This window comes from Amblyraja radiata, chromosome 19 (genome assembly GCF_010909765.2).
Source record: "Amblyraja radiata isolate CabotCenter1 chromosome 19, sAmbRad1.1.pri, whole genome shotgun sequence".
Classification (NCBI taxonomy): Eukaryota; Metazoa; Chordata; class Chondrichthyes; order Rajiformes; family Rajidae; genus Amblyraja; species Amblyraja radiata.
This window is the reverse complement of record NC_045974.1, coordinates 11304631-11327697: the sequence shown is the minus strand read 5'-3', so window position 1 is coordinate 11327697 and position 23067 is coordinate 11304631. Positions and strand designations below refer to the sequence as shown.

Sequence of the window (23067 nt, the reverse complement as noted above, 5' to 3'; positions counted from 1 at the left end):
AGGAGGTCGATCTGCGCACGCGCGGTTTTTACGATTTTTAAACCTCGTTAACTTTTGCAATATACCACCGATCGGAACGAAACATGTTGCACTCGGAGCACGGGGAGTGCGCTGATGAAAAATCGTAGCGCTATCGCATACCGTTTCTGCGCAAATAGAAAAAACGCGCAAACCAGGAGAGCACAAGATCAGAGTTTTAGTTATTTATAGATATCAATATCAATTTACTCAGTTGAGAAGTACCCTAGGTTGCTAAGGGAGGCCTGACTATAATCTTAAAAATTTACATAACTTTGTGGCTGGAAAGCTACAAATGTTGCGCCCTTGTTCAAAAAGAGCTGTGGGAATAAATCCAATCCTACAGGTGATGAGAAAAGAGCTAGAAACAATAATCAGGGACAGAATTATCTGTCATGTGGACAAATATAGATAAACTAGAGAAAGCTAAGTTTGTCAAATGGCAAGGAGAGATACACAAAGTGCTGGAATAACACAGCGGGTCAGGCAGCATCTCTGGAGAACATGGATAGGTGATGTTTCGGGTCGAGACCCTTCTTCAGACTGAGAGACAGAGCAGTTCCTTCCTACACATCTCATGATTTGGATTTCTGTGTAATAGGCACATTTCCAAATATGCAGATAACACAAAACTTAGGTGTGCAGTGAACTATGAAGAGGTTGGCAGTCGACCAAGGAAGCATAGTCAGACTGATGAAACACATGGATAAGTGGCTGACGAAATTTAGTACTAAGAATTGTGTCACATTTTGGTACAAATAATAAATAATAAATTAGAGGGTACAATTCTAAAAATTTTATAAATCTAAGATTTACGAGGATGTTGCCAGGGCTAGAGAGATTTACAAGGATGTTACCAGGACTAGAGGGTGTGAGCTATAGGGAGATGTTAAGTAGGCTAGGTCTCTGCTCCATGGATGAAGGATGAAGGGAGATCTTATAGGGGTATACAAAATCATGAGAGAACTAGATCGGGTAGATGCACAGAGTCTTTTACCCAGAGTAGGGGAATCGAGGACCAGAGGACATAGGTTCAAGCTAAAGGGGAAAAGATTTAATAGGAATCCGAGGGGTAACTTTTTCCACACAGAGGGTGGTGGGTGTATGGAACAAGCTGGCAGAGGAGGAAGTTGAGGCTTGGACTATCCCATCGTTTAAGAAACAGTTGGACAGGTACACGGTTTGACAGGTACATAGGACAGGTTAGGAGGGTTATGGACCAAGCGCAGGCAAGTGGGGCGAGGGTAGCTGGAACATTGTTGGCCGGTGTGAGCGAGTTGGGCCGAAGGGCCTGTTTCCACACTGTATCACACCATGACTCTAAAAGGAGTACAAACATAAAATAATTCATTGAGAGTACCAGGGCAGATAGATTGATAAATGACCACTGTAAATCCTGAATCTCATAAGGGGAAAGAGAGCAAAACCAAGAAAGTCATAATGAATCTTCAAAAGAACCAAAAGTGACACGAGGAAAACCTTTTTGCACAGGGTAATGCATTGTTAGTGGATGAAGATTCAACTGCAACATTTACAAAGGAGCTGGATAAATATTGGAAAGGAAAATTTGGTTTTGTAAAGTTATGAAAGGGGGCTGGGATTTGGAAAAGAATGGAACCATTTTTTTTTAAAGTAGATCCGGTCGGGATTTGACAGGTCAAATTACTATCGTCCATACTGTAATCATTCTACCATTTTGTGATTAGCCCCGTTTCAAACAGGCTAATTTTCAGATGTAATCACATTTATAGTAAGATCCACTAAAGATTATGATTGTAATACAAAAATCTTATAATTTAAATGATACCATCAGCATTTTTGAATTGATTATTTAATTAAAAGGTGTAATATTTTCAAATCAGATCAAATGCACTTTTTTTTAAAGTTGAGTGTTGTATGCAAATCTGAATAGATTGGGTGAAAATTCTGTTATTTATTCAGTACAGGCCCACCACCGATTTTCCAGCAATTGGTGGTCTGGCGCCTCCTTAAATCGAGACAAAATTACGAGAGCCCACTTGAAATCTCCCCGTCCTGGAAGTCCCCTCGAAAATGTGGCCCCTAGGCTAGGCAAGGCAGCCAATTTCTACCACATCGGGGCTTCCACGGCCGATCGGTGGGTTGAATTTGCAACCTGCGGCCGGGGCTCTGGAACTCCAGCCCAGCTGGAGCCAGCACATCTGTCCCCATAGCCGACTTCCTTGGCCGGCTTTGCAGGCTGGTTTCTCGGCCCCCGTAGCAGCCTAGTTGGGCCGTTCCGGTACCGTTGCACCCCTCTCGGAGGCAGTGACCTCTGTTGGTCCAGTAAAGTGGATACATGAGCAAAGCCAAGAGTGCCAGAAAATCAGTGGTGGAACTGTAATGAGTAAATATTAAATCTAAGTGCAAGATTATAAAACTATATTAATTAATTAAGACGGGGTTAAAATATAAAACACAGCAGAAAAGCCAGTTACCACCTTTTTGGGTTGAATATCAATTAATGTCCGATTTTACTTCAACAAGTACTTCAATATGTACTTCAATAAACAAGATGACATTATATTCTAAATTACTGCAATTAGTGCTCATATATGGGTTTGTTTTCCCCAGAACCAATGTAGAGCGGAAATGCACATCCTTGCTAAACACCAACCTTTCCTAACAATTTCCCCGTTAAATAAAACCATTAAGACCAGGATAAATTGCACTCCATTTATGCCGAGTCCCTTGTGATGAATGTTCGCAAATCTCCATCATGATTCATTTTATCTTCAATTTGCAGAATATTCATGTTGAAAAATCGAACATGTTCCCAGCTATAATATCTTGCTGACAGCAATCGTTTCCAAGTCCAGGTGAAAAGACAAATGTCTTATTTCCTGTGCCAATAATTACATGCTTAAAGCCAAACCACAAAATCAGCATGACTAACACAGCAGATTGTCGACTTAATGTAAATTCACAAGAATAAATTGTCAAATTTAGCTCCAAATTAAATTTTATACAGTTAACGCAGTAATGCAAACGGTGTCAAAAGTCTAATCAATAAAGCTGGTTGTATCTTACCTGCTATTCTCATTATTCCAACTTTAATATAAATCACCAAGCTTCAATATCTGCAAAAAGAAAATTGTTAATTTTAATAAAACAATGTTTTTTTAAAAATTACAGGTTTTTAAATAAAATTCCGATGAATGATTGTGATATTTATATTTCCAGAGTCCAAAGTGGGGCCGGTACAAAGGTGCAGCAGTAGAGTTGCTGCTTTACAACGCCAGAGACCTGGGTTCAATCCTGACTGCAGGTGCTGCCTGCATGAAGTTTGAATGTTCTCCCTGTGACCACGTGGGTTTTATCTGGGTGCTCCGGATTGCTCTCTCATTACGAAGACATGCAGGTATGTAGGTTCACAAAAATGCTGGAGAAACTCAGCGGGTGCAGCAGCATCTATGGAGCGAAGGAAATAGGCGACGTTTCGGGCCGAAACCCTTCTTCAAACAGTTTGAAGAAGGGTTTTGGCCCGAAACGTCGCCTATTTCCTTCGCTCCATAGATGCTGCTGCACCCGCTGAGTTTCTCCAGCATTTTTGTGTACCTTCGATCTTCCAGCATCTGCAGTTCCTTCTTGAACAGGTATGTAGGTTAACCGGCTTCTGTACGGCTAGTGTGTAGTACAGAACTTGTGTACGGGTGATAGCTGGTCGGTGAGCCAAAGAGCCCGTTTCCACACTGTATCTATAAAACTAAAACTTGTTTCCTTATCGCCATACTGGAAATATCCACTCAAATGAATGGGGATTAGTTTTAATTGGAGAGAAACATTGCACAGCTTATGAAAAGGAATCCCAGTAATAATTCCCATTTCCCAGATCTATGGTGGGCTGTTCAAGGCCCATTGGAACCACCGGCCGTCCAGTCAGCAGAATTCTGCACTACATTTATTTATTTTGAGAAAATCAATCAAATGGTAAACCCCACCAAGGTTGAAAAAGGCAAGAGAATAAAGACGGCAAATTGAACTGCGTATAGAATACATAAAGTGGTGAAAGGGATCCATAATTAAAAAGGAAGATAGACACAAAAAGCTGGAGTAACTCAGCGGAACACGTAGCATCTCCGGAGAGAAGGGATGGGTGATGTTTTGGGTCGAGACCCTTCTTTAGAATAAACTTCAGGCCCTTCTTGACCCGAAACGTCACCCATTCCTTCTCTCCAGGGATGCTGCTTGTCCCGCTAAGTTACTCCAGCTTTTTGTGTCTATCTTTGATTTAAACCAGCATCTGCAGTTCCTTCCTACACATAATTAAAAAGGTATAAATGAATGCATCTCAAGTCTCGCGGAGACAATACTTGAGATCTTATTTGTAATAGAGAAATGTATAACCAACAGGAATGCAACCAATGGCTTCTGGAACGCACAATCAGAAAACGGAGTGAAAAAGAAATCTCATTAGCGATTCTAATTGGTTTTTGTGCATATATGAGCTGATTATTTTGGAGTTAACTTTCATTGAGGCATTACCTACATGAAAAGCTTTCTCGGCTAACACGTTGTGAATATCGGAAACAATCCAATTTGGACACAAGAAACTGCAGCTGCTGGAATCTTGAGCACAACACAAAGCGCTGGGGGAACTCAGCAGGTCATGCAGCATCTGTGGAGGGAATGCGCAGATCTTTTCTTTTTTTAGTTTAGAGATACAGCATGGATACAGATCAGTGAGCCCTGCACGCTAACACTTTCCTACGTGACGTGATGTTTTGGATCAGGACCTTTCTTCTGACTCTCATAATCAAATTTGCTGGCCTTGCCTCAGCCGTAAATCTCCCTGATAATCTTCCATCTTAACTCATTACCTTCTACTCCCAATACTCTGATTTTGTGGGACACATCGTAAGCTGTTGTATATTTAAGTACATGTCACATTGGGTTTTTTGTAAAAATACTTCACTTCCATGGTTATCATTTCCTTACATCATAATTGCATGCCATCTTATAATGGAAGAACCAAACTTGTGAACTGGCATTGTAACAAGATCACATTGGCTTTGACTGATTCTGCTTATATACAACATTCTCTTACAATGGCCACACCCACTATAGCCAAACTTTCCAGATCCAATTAACTCATCCTTCTTGTATGATAGCATGGATCGGAAATGCTCCACAATTCTATTTCCTATCCAATTTGGTTTAAAATAGACCACATCAACTTTCATAAGGAATTGGACACCATTTTAAGGGAAATCATGTGCAGGAAATCATAAGATCACAAGCGATAGGAGTAGAATTAGGCTATTCGGCCCATCAAGTCTTCTCCGCCATTCAATCATGGCTGATCTATCTTTCCCTCCTAACCCCATTCTCCTGCCTTCTCCCCATAACCCGTGACACCCGTGGAGTGGAGGAAGAGCAAGGGGGTGGGTCTGATTGGAAGCTCTATCACTGGTCTGACTTGGACATAACAGGCCAAAAGCCCAGATTATCAGACAAGACGCAGAGGCTTCAAGTATGCTCAAAGAAAAAAATGACTGTTTGTGACTAACTACGCCTTTGTTTGATTACCTTAATCACTAATCTAGCAAACCTAGGTTGAAAATTAACAGATAGCACCATCTGGCATTTATAAAAGATCGTAAAGCTTCCAATCTTTTTTGATAATGGAAGTGTGCCTGGTTTACTATCAACAACACTCCCTGGTCCTGGACTTTACCATCAGAAGAAACTTGAAAACCTCAACCCTTTCACCGTCTCAATAAGAGAGAAGGCAGCTGCAGTCGGCAGTGCCGTCTCGTAACTCAACCCTTGAGGTCAGGTGTCACTTTCACAAACACACTCATTCCCTCCGAGGCTAATTAAAATGTCCTTCATGGAGGTGAGGTTTCCAGGACTTCACACAATGCTGCAGTTGTCATCACAAGTTTACCTTCCATTCACCTTTATTGTTTTCCGTGCATGCTGTGTCTTCATGATCTAAATATCGGAGCCCTAATCCTCTTTGGGCATCTAGTATTTCCTAGCTTTTCACCATTTGGAAAAGACTTTGCTCTATCTTATCCCAGTTCTACTTCGAAGACCTCACACCAACAGACAGTCATACCATTTTTCCAAAATGTTGATCACTTGCTAAATCTATTTGTTTTATACTTACATCTGTAAACTCTTTAAAAAAAAATAAAAATCCACATACAGGAGTAGGCACATATGCAGTGTGCAACTGTGTGTTTCTGTGGGAGTCTCAAGGGATCTCATGAGAGCTTCACATTATGGGGAAGGGTTGCATTTCACTGGTTACTGAGGCATTTAATCAAATTAAAGATGCACGACTAACAAAGGGGTTACATTCCAGGAAAATGTTTGCAAGTGAAAAATTAGGAAATGGAAATTACACTCCCTTGTAGTTCAAGTGTTTTGGTCAAAAAACCCAAACAATTAAAATTGCATCCAAATAAGTTTATAAATAATAAAATAACAATCAAGAAATAAATTTGGATCATTTAAACAATTGCCCTTTTGGGTAATCACCAAGTCAGACATGGTCTTGAAGAGGTTTGACAGGGTGGTCACGTTCACTTATGGGAAAAATTAGAATCAGGCATCACTATCTCAAGATAGCAGTTCCCCTATTTAAGCCAAAAAATGGCAGATTTCCTCTCAGGCCAGTGGAAACGGAGACCTTTTGAGGCAGATTCCTGATCAATGAATGAGAATTTACTGAGAGTAGGCAGAAATGTGGAGTTGAGGGGCAAATCACAACCTCAATGCGCAGTAGGGCAGGGTCAAGGGCTGAGTTATCCACTCATCCAGCTTCTATGCTCTGCTGTACGGAGTCAAAAGGCTTTTATTTCATTTGATTATTTGTCTCAACTGCAAATGCTCTCACAAGACTCATTTGTGCATTTTGTAATGATTCCATTCCCTTCAAATTTTTACCAACCTCTTAAAATTCAATTGAAGTCTGAGTGGTTAATTATTTCCCTAATTTCACAGTCATAGAGGCATACAGCATGGAAGCAAGCCCTTTGGCCCAGCTAGCCCATACCGACTAACATGTCCCATTGTATTGTAAAAAACAGACAATTTCAGCTAAAATGGAGTTCCAAATTAGCAGCACAGCATTCCAAACACTTCGAAACCAAGATGTCGTAAGTGATAGGAGCAGAATAAGGCCATTCGGACCATCAAGTGTACTACACCATTCAATCATAGCTGATTTATCTCACCCTCCTAACCCCATTCTCCTGTCATCTCCCCATAACTTCTGACACCTGTACTAATCAAAAATCTATCTATCTCTGCCGCAATAATATCCACTGACTTGGCCTCTACAGCCTTCTGTGGCAAAGAATTCCACAGATTCACCACCCTCTGACTAATGACATTTCTACTCATCTCCTTCCTGAAAGAACGTCCTTTAATTCTGAGGCTATGACCTCTAGTCCCAGATTCTCCCACTAGTCGAAACATCCTCTCCACATCCATTCTATCCAAGCCTTTCACTATTCTGTATGTTTTAATGAGGACCCCCTCATTCTTCTAAACTCCAGCGAGTACAGGCCCAGTGCCGACAAACGCTCATCATAGGTTAATCTACTCATTCCTGGGATCATTCTTGTAAACCTCCTCTGGATCCTCTCCAGAGCCAGCACACCCTTCCTCAAATATGGTGCCCAAAATTGCTCACAATATTGCAAATGCGGTCTTACCAGCGCTTTATAGTGCCTCAGCATTACATCCCTGTTTTTGTGCACAAGCCCTCTTGAAATAAATGCTAGCATTGAGTTTGCTTTCTTTACTGTTCCCCGGACATTGCGTCAGATATCCTTGCACCTGTTCACAGTGCCTGAGAAAGTTTGACTCTTCTCACACCATTCCTGGGAAAGTGTAGCTTTGTTGAGCAAGACACAACAGCAATAGTTGGGTAGACCACCTGCACCCTCTTCCGCTAGTAGTGCGGAAACACTGCAGGCAGGGGGACTTATGATTGGCTCCGGGAGGGGGGTCTGCTCAGATACGAAACGCCATAAAGGATGGTGTCGGGTGCCCTTCCGAGGAGAGAGCCCCAGTCGAACGGTGTCGCGAACGGTGTCAGATCGACACCAGGAACATCCGGCAGCATGCTTTGCTGTGTACTCAAGTTCAAGAGAGCGTTTGCAGATACGTGAGCCTATGTGCCTTATTGGTAGTGTAATAAAATACCTTGTTATTCATACTCTGTTGTCTGAATCTGGTGATTTATCGAACACAACTACACTCGTCCCACCTGCCTCCGTTTGACCCTTATATACCTCTAAACCTGTCCTACCTATGTGCCTATCCAAATGTTTCTTAAATGCTGCGATAGAGTACCTACCTCAACTACCACCTCCGGCCCCTCGTTCCGTACACCCACCATCCTTTGCGTGAAAAAATCACCCCTCGTGTTCCTATTTAAATTTCCCCCATCACCTTAAAAATGTCTTAAGGAATTAGCTGACCACCTTTTATTTCAGATGGTCTGTGGACCATTTCTATTAATGTGATTTCCACCTTTATTATTCTGCATCATGTAACTGCCCATAATCAGCCACTTAGACTAATCCAATCTTGAAATTCCCTATTCCTGCTCAGCATCTAACCTGATATAGACACAAAGTGCTGGAGTAACTCAGCGGGTCATCTCTGGAGAAAAAGGACCCTGTTTCAGGTCGGTACCCTTCATCAGACTGAAAGTAGGCAATGGGTGAGGGTTTAGGTGAAGAGCTGAAGAAAAGACCAGCACAAATGAGGGCCGACAAAAAAATGGCCTCAGGAAGGCAGGTGCCCTGGTAGGCCAATTGTTCAAGAATCTCAAGAGGGGTATAATATGGTGCACTGTGAAACTGGTTAAACAACTAGATGGAGGAAGGGGGCAAGGGGAGAGGGAGGTGTAAGAGATGTTACTTAAAATTAGAGAATTCAACATTCATTCTACTGAATAGTAAACTGCCCAAGTGAAAACTGAGGTGCTGTTCCTCCAATTTGTGCGTGCCCTCTCTCTGGCAATGGAGGAGGCCCAAGACGGAAGGGTCAGTATGGGAATGGAAAGGAGAGTTTAAATGGTTGGCAACCGGGAGATCCCGTAGGCCTCAGCAGACCGAGCACGAGTGTTCAGCGAAACAGTCGCCGAGTCTACGTTTGATGTACAGGAGCCCACATCGGGAACAGCGGATGCAGTAGATGAGGTTAGAGGAGGTGCATGTGAACCTCTGTCTCTGAAAGGACTGTCGGGGTCTCTGGATGGCGTCTAGGGAGGAAATATAAGGACAAGTGTTGCATCTCCTGTGGTCACATTGGCTTTGTGAAGAATTTTGGTTTTACATTGATAAAACACACAGTCCCTATTTCTGGACATTTCCTATTATGCAGAACCAAGAACGTTAACTGTTTTAGTAATATAGAACGAGGTGTACAAGTCATTTGATCATGAATGAGAGTTTTATATGAAGCTCCCTTGGGCCTTACCAAGTGCAGCTAATAATAATAATAATAATAAATTTTATTTATGGGCGCCTTTCAAGAGTCTCAAGGACACCTTACAAAAATTTAGCAGGTAGAGGAAAAACATGTAAGGGGAATGAAATAAATAGTAGAGACATGACTAGTGCACAAAGTAAAGACAGAATTCAATACAAAACACAATACGAGGCAGATGAAAAGGGAGGGGGACGTGGGGCTAAGGATAGGCAGAGGTGAAGAGATGGGTCTTGAGGCGGGACTGGAAGATGGTGAGGGACACGGAATTGCGGATCAGTTGGGGGAGGGAGTTCCAGAGCCTGGGAGCTGCCCTGGAGAAGGCTCTGTCCCCAAAACTGCAGAGGTTGGACTTGTGGATGGAGAGGAGACCGGCTGATGTGGATCTGAGGGACCGTGAGGGTTGGTAGGGGGAGAGGAGGTCAGTGAGATATGGGGGGGCCAGATGGTGGAGGGCTTTGTAGGTGAGGATCAGGATTTTGTAGTTGATCCGGTGGGAGATGGGAAGCCAGTGAAGTTGTTTGAGGACTGGAGTGATGTGATGCCAGGATTTGGTGTGGGTGATGAGTCGGGCGGCTGCGTTCTGGACCAGTTGGAGTCGGTTGATGTAGGTGGAGCTGATGCCAAGGAGAAGTGAGTTGCAGTAGTCCAGTCAGGAGGAGATGAAGGCATGGATGGGTCTTTCAGCAGCGGGAGGTGTGAGAGAGGGTCTGAGTTTGGCGATGTTGCGGAGATGAAAGAAGGAGGTTTTAATGACATGGCGGATGTGAGGCTCAAGGGAGAGGGTGGAATCAAAGATCACGCCAAGGTTGCGGGCCTGTGGAGATGGGGAGACAGTGGTGCCGTCGATGGTGAGAGTGGGGTTATTGATTTTGCTGAGTGTGGCTTTGGAGCCTATAAGGAGGAATTCTGTCTTATCGCTGTTGAGTTTGAGCAGCTAATCAACCAACTAATGATACACGAGGAAATGCCAATGGTTAAAACTGCAACCTGCACCACCACCATTCCATGCTATTTTAGGCACTGTGGATGCCAAAATAAATAGTCTGCAAATCTTAAATTGTTGCTTCAGCATGAGTGAACTAGACCACAAAGGAAAGTTGATACCGATATCCATTGATTTGCAAGACTGTAACATTCTCGGAAAGTGCTTCGTAAAGCAGAAATTTGTGAACCGATTCGGTGTTTCCATTAGTTTCAATGTAAAACCTCAGCTTGCATTCCAGAGCTCAAGAACCTTGGTCACAGAAATGTAAGCACTCCATTCAAAACAAATTGGCACGTATCGTAAAATAGGAATGTAATGTCCTCTTTCGGGGTCTGAGCCAAGTGAATCTCTCTCTCCTGTTCACCCAGCCCTGAGACTTGTGGCACCCACTTCCATCTTCCCTTTACCCCACTCTCAATAACTCCCACCTCCCAATTCTTTTAGGCAGTTGTGAGTTGCGACGCTTACAATCTTTTTAATCACAGTTCTACCAATAAAGATTGTTCTCCACTCAACTGGGATTTCAATTGCCATTTATTGTTAATGTTACCCATGCTTTGTTACAGCGACAGAATCCACATAAATGAAGGGCAGCAACCTGAACAAGCCAGCATGGCAGCACAGTGGTGCATCCAGCAGAGTTGCTACCTCGCAGCGCCAGAGACCTGACTACGGGTGCTGTCTGTGAGGTGTTTGCACGTTCTCCCTGTGACCATGTAGGTTTCCTCTTGCGTTCTCCCATATCTTAAATATGTGTGAGTTTGGAGGTTGAAATTGCCGCTGGTGTGTAGGGATTGGATGAGAATGTGGGATAATGTTGAACTAGTGTGAACGGCTGATCGATGCTAGGCATGGACTCGGTGGGCTGAAGGGCCCATTTCCATGCTGTATCTCTAAACTAAACTATAACTGCATTTTAGCAACAATTCATAAATCGAGGGCAATGTGTAATGTGAATCAGGCAGCGGCAAGCTAACTTACACTGGTGCATCTATTGATCCGATAAGCTTCACTTCCTACAAGGTGTACATGTGCACGTTTGTCTCTCAAAACACAGCAGTCAGGCACCAATACGCGATGCTTACATTTGCACATGCTCAGACACTGGGCTTGAAGGCCAGTAGCAACATTTTCACTGAGGTATACAAGTGTCTCTTACACTCAACACTGACAGGACAGAAGTCCTCTACCAATATGTGCCAACGACACCACACTACCCACTGATAATTCACAGTAAGACCCTTCAAAATGTGGACCACTTCCTAAAGTACAGTATGCACCACTCGGCAAAGGGTGGCATTGATATGTAAGTCACTGCCATCGTTAATATGCCAGCACAGTGTTTGGTGATTGAGGAAGAGGGTACTTGCAGGGCAAGACCTCTGACCTGGCACAAAACTCAGGATCCACTGAGGCAGCTTTGATCCCTGCATCAAAATAAAGACAAAAGCTCAGGCGTAACTCGGCGGGTCAGCAGCATCTCAGGAGAACATTGATAGGTGATGTTTCGGTTCACTCCTGAAACATCCATCCCCCATCCATGTTCCCAGAAATGCTGCCTGATCCGCTGTGGTACTCCAGCATTTTGTGTCTTATTTTGTAAACCAGCATCTGCCGTTCCACCTGTCTTTATCCTCTGCGCATCTATGTTGGAAGAGTGATGAGGGGGGTCTTCTAATGAAAAGATTAACCATTTGCCTGTATTAGTCTTGCAAATAATGTGGTACATTTGTTCACAGAAACGGAATGCAAATTCCAAGCTTTGCTGTCATGCGAGCTTAATGAATGCAAAGTCGAACACAATCATTCACATTGTAGCTTAGCACTTCAAGACCCTGACTTCATATTGGAACTCGTCAATAAAAACAAATTAAGGGCTTCATGGCACTGGATAAATAAAATGTTTTATTAACTGGAGTTACGAATGTTCGGATGATAGTGATATCACTGCATGGGCAAAGTTTATAATTTTTCAGTTGGGAACAAGGAAAACATATTCTTTTTACAGTTAGTATTCTTTTTGTGTCACTTCCAATGGTAATAACTGCTCCAAATCCCAATGCTTGCACAATTTTTGCTTCCAGCTTCTCAGGCTATGTTCTCTCCTTTTTATTCATTATGTTCGCCATTTTTTCAACCAATGGAAAGAATGCCTATAAAAATAGGTTCTAAGCTACACCCTGATGTGTGAGAGGCAAAATGTGCTGGACTCAAGTCATTACTCATTGTACACACACAAAATCCTAACACAACTTTAGGGGTGGCACAGCGGTAGAGTTGCTGCCTTATAGCGCCTTATAGACCCTGGTTCGATCCTGACTACGGGTGCTGTCTGGATGGAGTTTTTACATTCTCCCCATGACCCATGGGGTTTTCCCGGGTACTCCAGTTTCCTCCCACACTCGAAAGATGTGCAGGTTTGTAAGTTAATTGGCTTTTTTGATTACAAAATTGACCTTGGTGTGTAGGGTAATGCTAGTATACGGGGATTGTTGGTTGGCACGGACTCGGTGAGTCGAAGGGCCTGTGTCTACGTTGTATCTTTGAACTAAACTAAACTATAAACTGCTCAAAGTGGCAAGTATTGTGGCTGGGTCTTGCAGCTTTAGTGGCTGACATGAACAAAATTGTGAAGATGTCTAATGTACAAAGAGTGTTGTACTTATTATTGTTATTATTATTGCAATATTATTGTAATAATAAAAGATATTCTCCTCCTCTTTGGTGACTAAACAAAATATAACAGTCACTTGCATAAACTATTGCTTGCAAAATGGAGATTGTAATATGTATTGTCAGTGGGTGCTGGCCATGGCCTCTTAGACCAAAACATTTTAAAAATCAAGAGACAACAAGTTGAAGTGCTGACAAATCCAAGGTATCTGGCAGCACAAGATCAAGCAACGTTACCAGCAAGTCTGGATATGGCAGCACTATGACAATGGTGAGGGTGGGAAACACGAATACAGCCCAGTGTTCCACTAACATTCGACAGAATGGCAGCTTGGTGCAAGACCGCAATATAGGGCACTACAAACAAAAAGCTGGAGTAACTCAGCGAGAGAGCATCTCTGGAGTGAAGGAATGGGTGACATTTCGGGTGGAGACCCATCTTCAGGCCCCCGACTCTCAGTCTGAAGAAGGATCAGTCAAATGGTACGATCCAAAAAAAGAACGTATAGGCCTATTCACAAATCTCTGACATCAGAGTGATGAATGTGATAGAGAAATGAAAATAAATAATTGCTGTCTATTACTGTTTACAACAGGTAAAAGATGTTTTGCCAAGGTCTTTATATGACTTAAATACTTCAGTATATGAAATGATGAGAGGCATAGATAGGGTATATAGTCAAAACCCTTTATCTGAGGATGGATGAACTAAGGCTGCGGATCACCACACACAGACGGATCGCTGACTGCAACGCCATGGTCTTTACTGAAACATGGCTCAACGGCAACATCCCGGACAACGCCATCGAGCTGGAGGGGCGCACTGTCTTCAGGGCCGACAGAACAGCGAAGGACTCCGGTAAGACCAAGGGCGGCGGACTGTGCATCTATGTGAATAACACATGGTGCACGGACGTTGTTAGGATTGGTAGTCACTGCTCTGCTGACCTGGAATACCTGATGTTAAAGTGCAGGCCCTTCTATTTGCCCAGAGAATTTACATCGACTGTTATCACCGCAATCTATGTACCCCCTGACGCTAATGCCAGGCTAGCAATGGAAGAGCTGCAAGCTGCTATCAGCAAACATCTATCTGCTCACCCAGAGGAGGCATTTATTGTTGCGGGTGATTTCAACCGCTCCGACCTTAAAACTGTACTCCCCAGGTTCCATCAGCATGTTTCCTGCCCAACCAGAGGAAACAATATTCTGGACTTAGTTTACACTAATATTACTGAAGCCTACAAAGCCCTCCCCCTCCCCCACCTTGGTCAGTCTGACCACCTCTCTCTGTTCCTGCTCCCCAAATACACACCTCTGATCAGACGTGTGAAACCTACCACGAGGACAGTGAAGGTCTGGCCTGAGGGGGCTGTCTCTGTTTTACAGCAGCAGTTTCAGCAGACAGACTGGAGTCTGTTTGCTACCCAGTCCACCTTCAATTCACAAGTGGACATCAACTCGTACACCTCAACAGTTATGGACTATATAAAATTCTGCACCGATAATGTCACTACCCACAAAGAAATAAAGACCTTCCCTAACCAGAAGCCGTGGATGAGCAGGGAGGTCAGACTCCTACTGAAGGCTCGCGATGCCGCTTTCAGATCTGGCGACGGTGAGGTATACAGCTCATCCAGGGCCAATCTGAAAATCGGAATCAGGAATGCCAAACTCAATCACAAACGGCGGATTGAGGAGCACTTCCAAAACAACTCTGACCCCAGGCGCATGTGGCAAGGAATCAAATCCCTTGCCGATTACCAGAAAGTTAACACCCCTCCCCCAGACAACGCCACCCTTCCTGACGAGCTAAACCATTTCTATGCTCGCTTTGACCGAGATAACAAAACCCCAGCCATCAAAGTTGCTCCACCCCCAAATGAACAACCCCTCAGTCTCTCCACCTCTGCTGTACAAGATGCACTGAGCAAGGTGAATGAGCGCAAAGCTGCCGGCCCCGATGGCATCCCTGGCCGGGTGCTTAGGGCATGTGCTGGACAACTATCCCCAGTCTTTACCGACATTTTCAATCTCTCACTGGCCCAGGGTGTTGTCCCCACTTGCCTCAAGACATCAACCATTGTGCCAGTGCCCAAACAGTCAGCCACAGGGAGCCTCAACGATTTCCGCCCAGTGGCACTCACCCCTGTCATTGCTAAGTGCTTTGAGCGGCTGATCTTGGCTCACCTCAAAGCCAGCCTCCCCCCCACACTGGACCCCCATCAGTTTGCCTACCGGGCCAACAGGTCTACAGAGGACGCCATATCGGCGGCCCTACACTCTGCCCTGACCCACCTGGACAACAACAACTCCTACATCAGGTTGCTGTTCATTGATTTCAGCTCCGCTTTTAACACTGTCATCCCCGCCAGCTTGATCACCAAACTCAGCGGGCTTGGCATCTCCACCTCCCTCTGCAACTGGACACTGGATTTCCTCATCAACAGACCACAGTATGTTAGGGTCAACAACCTCACCTCCACCACTATAACACTGAACACCGGCGTGCCACAGGGCTGTGTGCTCAGTCCTCTCCTCTACTCCCTCTTCACCCACGACTGCATCCCTAAGTACGGATCCAACGCCATCATTAAGTTTGCTGACGACACCACGGTGGTAGGACTGATCAGTGACAACGATGAGTCAGCCTACAGAGAGGAGGTCCAGCACCTGACAACCTGGTGTGCCAACAATAACCTCGTCCTCAACTCCAAGAAGACGAAGGAAATTATTGTCGACTTCAGGAAGGTCAGACATACCCCCATCCATATAAACGGGACTGAGGTGGAGCGCGTCTCCAGCTACAAATTCCTCGGGGTACACATCTCGGAGGATTTGTCCTGGTCCCTCAACACCTCCAAGCTGATCAAAAAGGCACAGCAGTGCCTTTACTTCCTGAGGAGGCTCAAGAAAGCCCACCTGTCCCCCCAGATCCTGACCAACTTCTACCGGTGTACCATTGAGAGCATCCTGACCACCTGCTTCACGGTATGGTACAGCAGCTGCACTGTTGCGGACAGGAAGGCACTACAACGGGTGGTGAAAACCGCGCAGCACATCATCGGTGCCCCGCTCCCTGCCATGGATGCCCTCCACCGAAAACGGTGTCTGAAACGGGCTGGGAAGATCATTAAAGACCCCTCCCACCCCAACCATGGACTGTTTGCCCTCCTCCCATCAGGGAGGCGGTACAGGAGCCTCAGGTCTCGTACCAGTAGGATGAGGAACAGCTTCTACAATCATACCGTCGCATTGCTGAACTCGGAGTCCCGCCGATAGATTCCTCCGGTCCCTCCGTCCCCATTGTTTAATTATTCTGTATTTTTTATTATTCTGTATCCTCTTTTTTTTTTAATTTCTATATTGCACTACTACGGACTGACGCAAAACTGCATTTCGTTGTACCCATACTCAGTATTTGTGCAATGACATTAAAGTTGAATTGAATTGAATTGAATTGAATTGAAAGATCCAATGCTAGAGGGCATAGTTATAAAATGAGAGGTGGAAAGTTTAACGGAGATGTGCAGGGCAAACATACTGCCAGAGGTGGTGGTGGAGGTAGATACGATAGTGGCATTTAAGAGACTTTCAGATAGGCACATTGAAGTACAGAGAATCGAGAGATATGGATCACATTCAGGCAGATAAGAGCATCATGTTCGGAACAAACATTATTGGCTGAGGGGATAAATCCGCAGGGTCGTCCTAGGATGCTACGGAAACAAAGGAGGAGATTGATGGGGCCCTGGTAGGTAGTTTACCAGAACTAATTTACATAGTTTAGTTCAGACTGAAGAAGGGTTGCGACCCTATACGCCACCTTTAGTTTAGTTTAGAGATACAGCAAGGAAACAGGCCCTTCGGCCCACCACGTCCACGCCAACCAGTGATCCCCGTACACTAGCACTATCCTACACACTAGGGACAATTTTACCAAAGCCAATTATCCCACAAACCTGTATGTCATTGGAGTGTGGGAGGAAACTAGGCCTATAGCTACTATATCTACACCCTACATGATTGTGTACACCTTGTGTACAAGTATTCACATACAAGTATTGAATCTTGAATCTCCTTGTATGTGAATACTTGGCCAATAAACTTATTACTCCAGCTTTTTGTGTCATGCCTACTTTGAAGAAGTTCTCCTCTCCCCGCCAAGAGTAAAATGGACAAGGGAGAGCCAGTGGATGTAATGTACCTGGACCTTCAGAAATCTTTTGATAAGATAAGATAAGATAACCTTTAATGTCATTCAGACCGAAGTCTGAACGAAATTGAAGCAGTCATACATACAATACAATACAATAAAAAACAACAATAAACACATATTAACATCCACCACAGTGAGTCCACCCAACATCTCCTCACTGTGATGGAGGTAAAAGTCTTAGGTCTCCAGTCTCTTCCCTCCTCTGTATCTGATAAGGTCCCACATATGAGATTACTGGGCAAAATTAGAGCACATGGTATTAGGGATAGGTATTGACATGGAAACAACGAGTAAGGACATTAACGAGTCCCTTTCAGAATGGCAGGCAGTGACTAGTGGGGTGCCGCAAGGCTCGGCACTGTGTCCGCAGCTATTTACAATACACATTAATGATTTAGATGAAGGAATTAAAAGTAACATTAGCAAATTTGCAGATGACACAAAGCTGGGTGACTGTGAACTGTGACGAGGATGCTTTGAGGATGCAGGGTGACTTAGACAGGTTGGGTGAGTGGGCAGATGCATGGCATATGCAGTATAATGTGGATAGACAATAGGTGCAGGAGTAAGCCATTCGGTCCTTTGAGCCATTCAATGTGATCATGTCTGATCATCCCCAATCAGTACCCCGTTCCTGCCTTCTCCCCATATCCCCTGACTTCGCTATCTTTAAGAGCCCTATCTAGCTCTCTCTTGAAAGTATCCAGAGAACCGGCCTCCACTGTCCTCTGAGGCTTATCCACTTTGAATGCAAGAACAAGAAGGCAGATTATTATCTAAATGGTGTCAGATTAGAAAAAGGTGAAGTACAAGGAGACCTGGGTGTCCTTGTACATCAGTCACTGAAAGTAAGCATGCAAGTACAGCAGGCAGTGAAGAAAACTAATGGCATGTTGGGCTTTATAATGAAAGTAGTTGAATATAGGAGCAAAGAGGTCCTTCTGCAGTTGTACAGGGCCCTTGTGAGACCACACCTGGAATATTGTGTGCAGTTTTGGTCTCCTAATTTGAGGAAGGACATTCTTGCTATTGAGGGAGTGCAGTGTAGGTTCACGAGGTTAATTCCCAGGATGGCGGGACTGTCGTATGGTGAAAGAATGGAGCTACTGGGCTTGTATTCACTGGAATTTCGAATGAGAGGGGATCTTATGAGGGGAAACATAAAATTAAGGGATTGGACACGCTTGATGCCGGAAACATGTTCCCAATGTTGGGGGAAGTCCAAAACCAGGGACCACAGTTCAAGAATAAGGGGTAGGTCATTTAGAACTGCGATGAGGAAACGCATTTTCACACAGAGAGTTGTGAATTTGTGGAATTCTCTGCCTCAGAAGGCAGTGGAGGCCGATTCACTGAATGCATTCAAAAGAGAGTTAGATAGAGCTCTTAGGGCAAGCGGAATCAAGGGATATGGGGAGAAGGTAGGAACGGGGTAATGATTGTGGATAATCAGCCATGATCACATTGAATGGCGGTGCTGGCACGAAGTGCTGAATGGCCTACTCCTGCACCTATTGTCTATGTATCTATGTATGTATCTAACATCTTCTCTCACTGCTCCCCCTCTGTGATTTCTCCTGTTGAGTCTGATGAAGGCCCTGACCCGAAACGTCACCTCTTCCTTTTCTCCAGAGATGCTGTCTGACCCGCTAGGTTACTCCAGCTTTTGATGTCTATCTTTAAATGAGATCTGATGGGGTTTTTTTACATAAAGGGTGGTTGACATCCAGAAGGTGCTGCCACAGGAGGTGGTGTAATCAGATACAATTAAGACGTAGTCAAACAGATACTTAAATAGGCACGGCATTAAAAGTTACAGCATCTCCTGAGAACATGGATTTGGTGGCGTTTAGGGTTGGAAGCCTCCATAAGGCTTCCTATGCACATTCTCCAGAGACACCGCCTGACCCCACTGAGTTACTCCAGCACTTTGCATCTTTTTTTGTTGTTGTAAATCAGCACCTGCAGTTCCTTGTTTCTACTTATTCTACACATACAGTCCAGGTGTGGAACATGGGATTCATATAAATGGGCAACGATTGGCATGGGCATGGTGGGTCGAAGAGTCAATTTCTGTGCTAAGCAACTCTGCGATTATCTTCAAAACTCTGTGATGCAGATCAATAGGTTCTGGAATATATCAGTTTTCAGGTTTATTAATTTCTCCACTAGTATTTCACAAGTTCGCAAGTTATAGAAGTAGTACTAGGCCATTCGGCCCATTAGGATTACTTTGCCATTCAATCATGGCTGATCTCTGCCTCCTAATCCCATTTTCCTGCCTTCTCCCCATAACCCGTGACACCCGTTTTAATCAAGAATCTGTATATCTCTGAATTAATAATATCCACTGACTTGGCCTCCCCTGTATTTCTGGAAGGGTTTTCCATCTATCCTTTTGTGAAGTCACACACAAAATATGTTCACTCTGATATTTCCTGGCTCCCATTATAAATTCACCCATCGCAGCCTGCAAGGAACTAACACTTTCAATTTATTTCTATGTACTTACAGTCTGTTCTGATGCTTTGCTGGTTTATTCTCACACCCAATTTTTTTTTTCTTATCAATTTTTTAAGTCATATTTAGCCAAATGTTAAAACAATTCCAATTCTTAAGCTTTGGCAATTTTACATTTAACACCATCTATAACCTCTCTTTTAAACAAGATTGAACCACTTTGCTTGTTGTTTATGCCTTTGTTATGTTCACGAAAATAAAAACACCTTGCATTTCTTTTAATGTGAGATTGCCTGCCTATTGTCGTACCTTTTAAATATAGTTCTAAATACAGTACGAACCCCAACACTGCCAACCTGCTCCACACACCTTCATAGTTTTCTGTGCCTAGACTGAAAACCGTGGTTTAAGCTTTCACAACATGGTCTTGTAACGTAAAATTTGATCATGTTACCGTCACTGTTTCCAAGAGAATCCTTAGCAACAAAAATAATTAATCATTGAACAAAATGCTAACTACTAGAGGAACAGCAGTCAGGTGGAAGGGAAGCAGACAGCCCTTCCCTTTTTCCCATCCTTGCTCTTTCCTTCATAGAAACATAGAAAATAGGTGCAGGAGTAGGCCATTCGGCCCTTCGAGCCTGCACCGCCATTCAATATGATCATGGCTGATCATCCAACTCAGTATCCTGTACCTGCCTTCTCTCCATACCCCCTGATCCCTTTAGCCACAAGGGCCACATCTAACTCCCTCTTAAATATAGCCAATGGACTGGCCTCAACTACCTTCTGTGGCAGAGAATTCCAGAGATTCACCACTCTCTGTGTGAAAAATGTTTTCCTCATCTCGGTCCTAAAAGATTTCCCCCTTATCCTTAAACTGTGACCCCTTGTTCTGGACTTCCCCAACATCGGGAACAATCTTCCTGCATCTAGCCTGTCCAACCCCTTAAGAATTTTGTAAGTTTCTATAAGATCCCCCCTCAATCTTCTAAATTCTAGCGAGTACAAACCGAGTCTATCCAGTCTTTCTTCATATGAAAGTCCTGACATCCCAGGAATCAGTCTGGTGAACCTTCTCTGTACTCCCTCTATGGCAAGAATGTCCTTCCTCAGATTAGGAGACCAAAACTGTATGCAATACTCCAGGTGTGGTCGCACCAAGACCCTGTACAACTTCCTTTCATCATTCCACATCCCTTGAAAAGAGGAAAGGAAGGGTGGAGAGGAGCAGAAAGAGGGGAGAGAGGAAAGAGAGAGAGAGAGAGAAAAGAATAGATGAGAGGAGAAAGAAGGAGGGGTGAAAATGGGGAACGGACAAAGAGAGAGGGCACCCGGGTAAGGGCTCGAATCACTGATGATTGTGGTCAGAGAGCCCACCTATATGGAGGTCCATGTAACGAGGTAGCTCAGTGATCGTGACGCTTGGACTGGCACACAGACTGGGCAACTTAAGTTGGTAATGATGCAGGGGATGGGTCTCCAGGTCTTGTGTTGAGGAACTAGTTGGGAACAGGATGTCTACCGCTGTGCAACGAGAAAGTTAATTATTGGAGACAAAAGAGATTGCAGAAGCTGGGATCTGTAGCAAAAAAAAACTACTACAGAAACTCAACTGGTCAGGCAGCATCTATGAGGGGAAGCAGATAGCGTTTCAGGTCAGGAGTGATCAATTCCCCTCCACAGATGCTACCTGACTGCCGTTCCTCTAGTAGTTAGCATTTTGTTCAAGGATTGTTCTTGTTGCTTAGGATTCTCTTGGAAAGAGTGACAGTAAAATGATCTAATTTTACATGACAAGACCATGTTGTGAAAGCTTAAACCACAGTGTTCAGTCTACGTACAGAAACTATGAAGGTGTGTGGAGCAGGTTGGTAGTATGGGGGTTCATACTGTATTTGGAACTATATTTAAAAGGTACGACAGTAGGCAGGCAATAACTCACTTTTAAATAAATGCAAGGTGTTTTTTTGTTTCGGTGAACATAACTTGAAGGCATAAACAACAAGCAAAGTGATTCAACCTTGATTAAAAGAAAGGTTATAGATGGTGTTAAATGAAGAATTGCTAAAACTTAAGAATTGGGATTGTTTTAATATTTGGCTAAATATTTTCTCCCCCCCCCCCAACCTTCTCCCCACTTTCCCTTTCATTCTCCCTCTTTCCTTACCTCTTCCCATACTCCTCTCCCCTCCTTTCATTCTCCCTTTCACATCTTCCCTCTTTCCTTCCTCACTCATTCCTTCCCCCTCTCTGTCTCTCCTTCCCTCCATCCTTCTCTCCCTCCCCTTGCTCCTTCCCTCTCTCTCTCTCGCTCCCCTTGCTCCTTCCCTCTCGCTCTCCTTCTCTCTCCTTCCCTCCATCCTTCCCTCCCTCCCATCAGCCGGGGCGACGCCGCTGCCCAAGGCCCGGAGTTCAGGGAGCGGGCGGTGCCGGGCTCTGCTGCCGGCCCGGGAGGTGAGGGCAGAGGGTGAATCGTTACTCACCGACCCGGCTCCGTGCCGCCTCTCCGCTCGATCCGCTGCGCAGTTCCCGTTGCTTCACCCACTCCCTTCCGTATCTTTGCTCCGTCCCTCAGCTCCTCTCATCCCGTCCCTGCCCTGCCTGAGGGAGCCCGATACCGCCTACACCGCCGCCTAGTGACCGTCTACTCGACCCGCCGCTGCCTGCACTGCCGCCTAGTGACCGTCTACTCGACCCGCCGCCGCCTACACTGCCGCCTAGTGACCGTCTACTCGACCCGCCGCTGCCTGCACTGCCGCCTAGTGACCGTCTACTCGACCCGCCGCCGCCTACACTGCCGCCTAGTGACCGTCTACTCGATCCGCCGCCGCCTAGTGACCGTCTACTCGACCCGCCGCCGCCTACACTGCCGCCTAGTGACCGTCTACTCGACCCGCCGCCGCCTACACTGCCGCCTAGTGACCGTCTACTCGACACCGCCGCCTAGTGACCCACCCACCTAGCGACTCGACCCAACCGCCGCCGACACCACCACCTAGTGACCAAAGATACTAGAGGAGCTCTGCTCTATGATCTTTGCGAGTGACCGGCTACTCGACACCGCCACCTAGTGACGGTCTACTCGACACCGCCGCCTACTGGCCGACCTTCAGCCTGCAGCACCGATCAGACAGGTCGGAGAACTGGGAAGGGATGGAGAGAGAGAGGGAAAGCAAGAGTTATTAAAAGTTAGAGAAGTCAATGCTCATACCCTGGGGTGTAAGGTGCCCAA

At 44.9% G+C, this 23067-nt stretch overlaps 1 protein-coding gene across 2 annotated transcripts in view; it reads right to left on the bottom strand.

Moving 5' to 3' along the window:
* fam3c (FAM3 metabolism regulating signaling molecule C) overlaps positions 1-22500 on the bottom strand; it is a 38506-nt gene extending 16006 nt beyond the window's left edge. The window contains exons 1-2 of one of the 2 annotated variants that reach the window (XM_033037667.1): positions 22319-22500; positions 3067-3116 (exon numbers count right to left, since the gene is read on the bottom strand). In XM_033037667.1, the coding sequence (XP_032893558.1) occupies positions 3067-3079 (13 nt within the window). In that variant the 5' untranslated portion in view covers positions 3080-3116; positions 22319-22500. The remainder of the gene's footprint in view (positions 1-3066; positions 3117-22318) is intronic. The other variant, XM_033037668.1, reaches the window with a different exon arrangement.
* Positions 22501-23067: the final 567 nt, after the last annotated feature.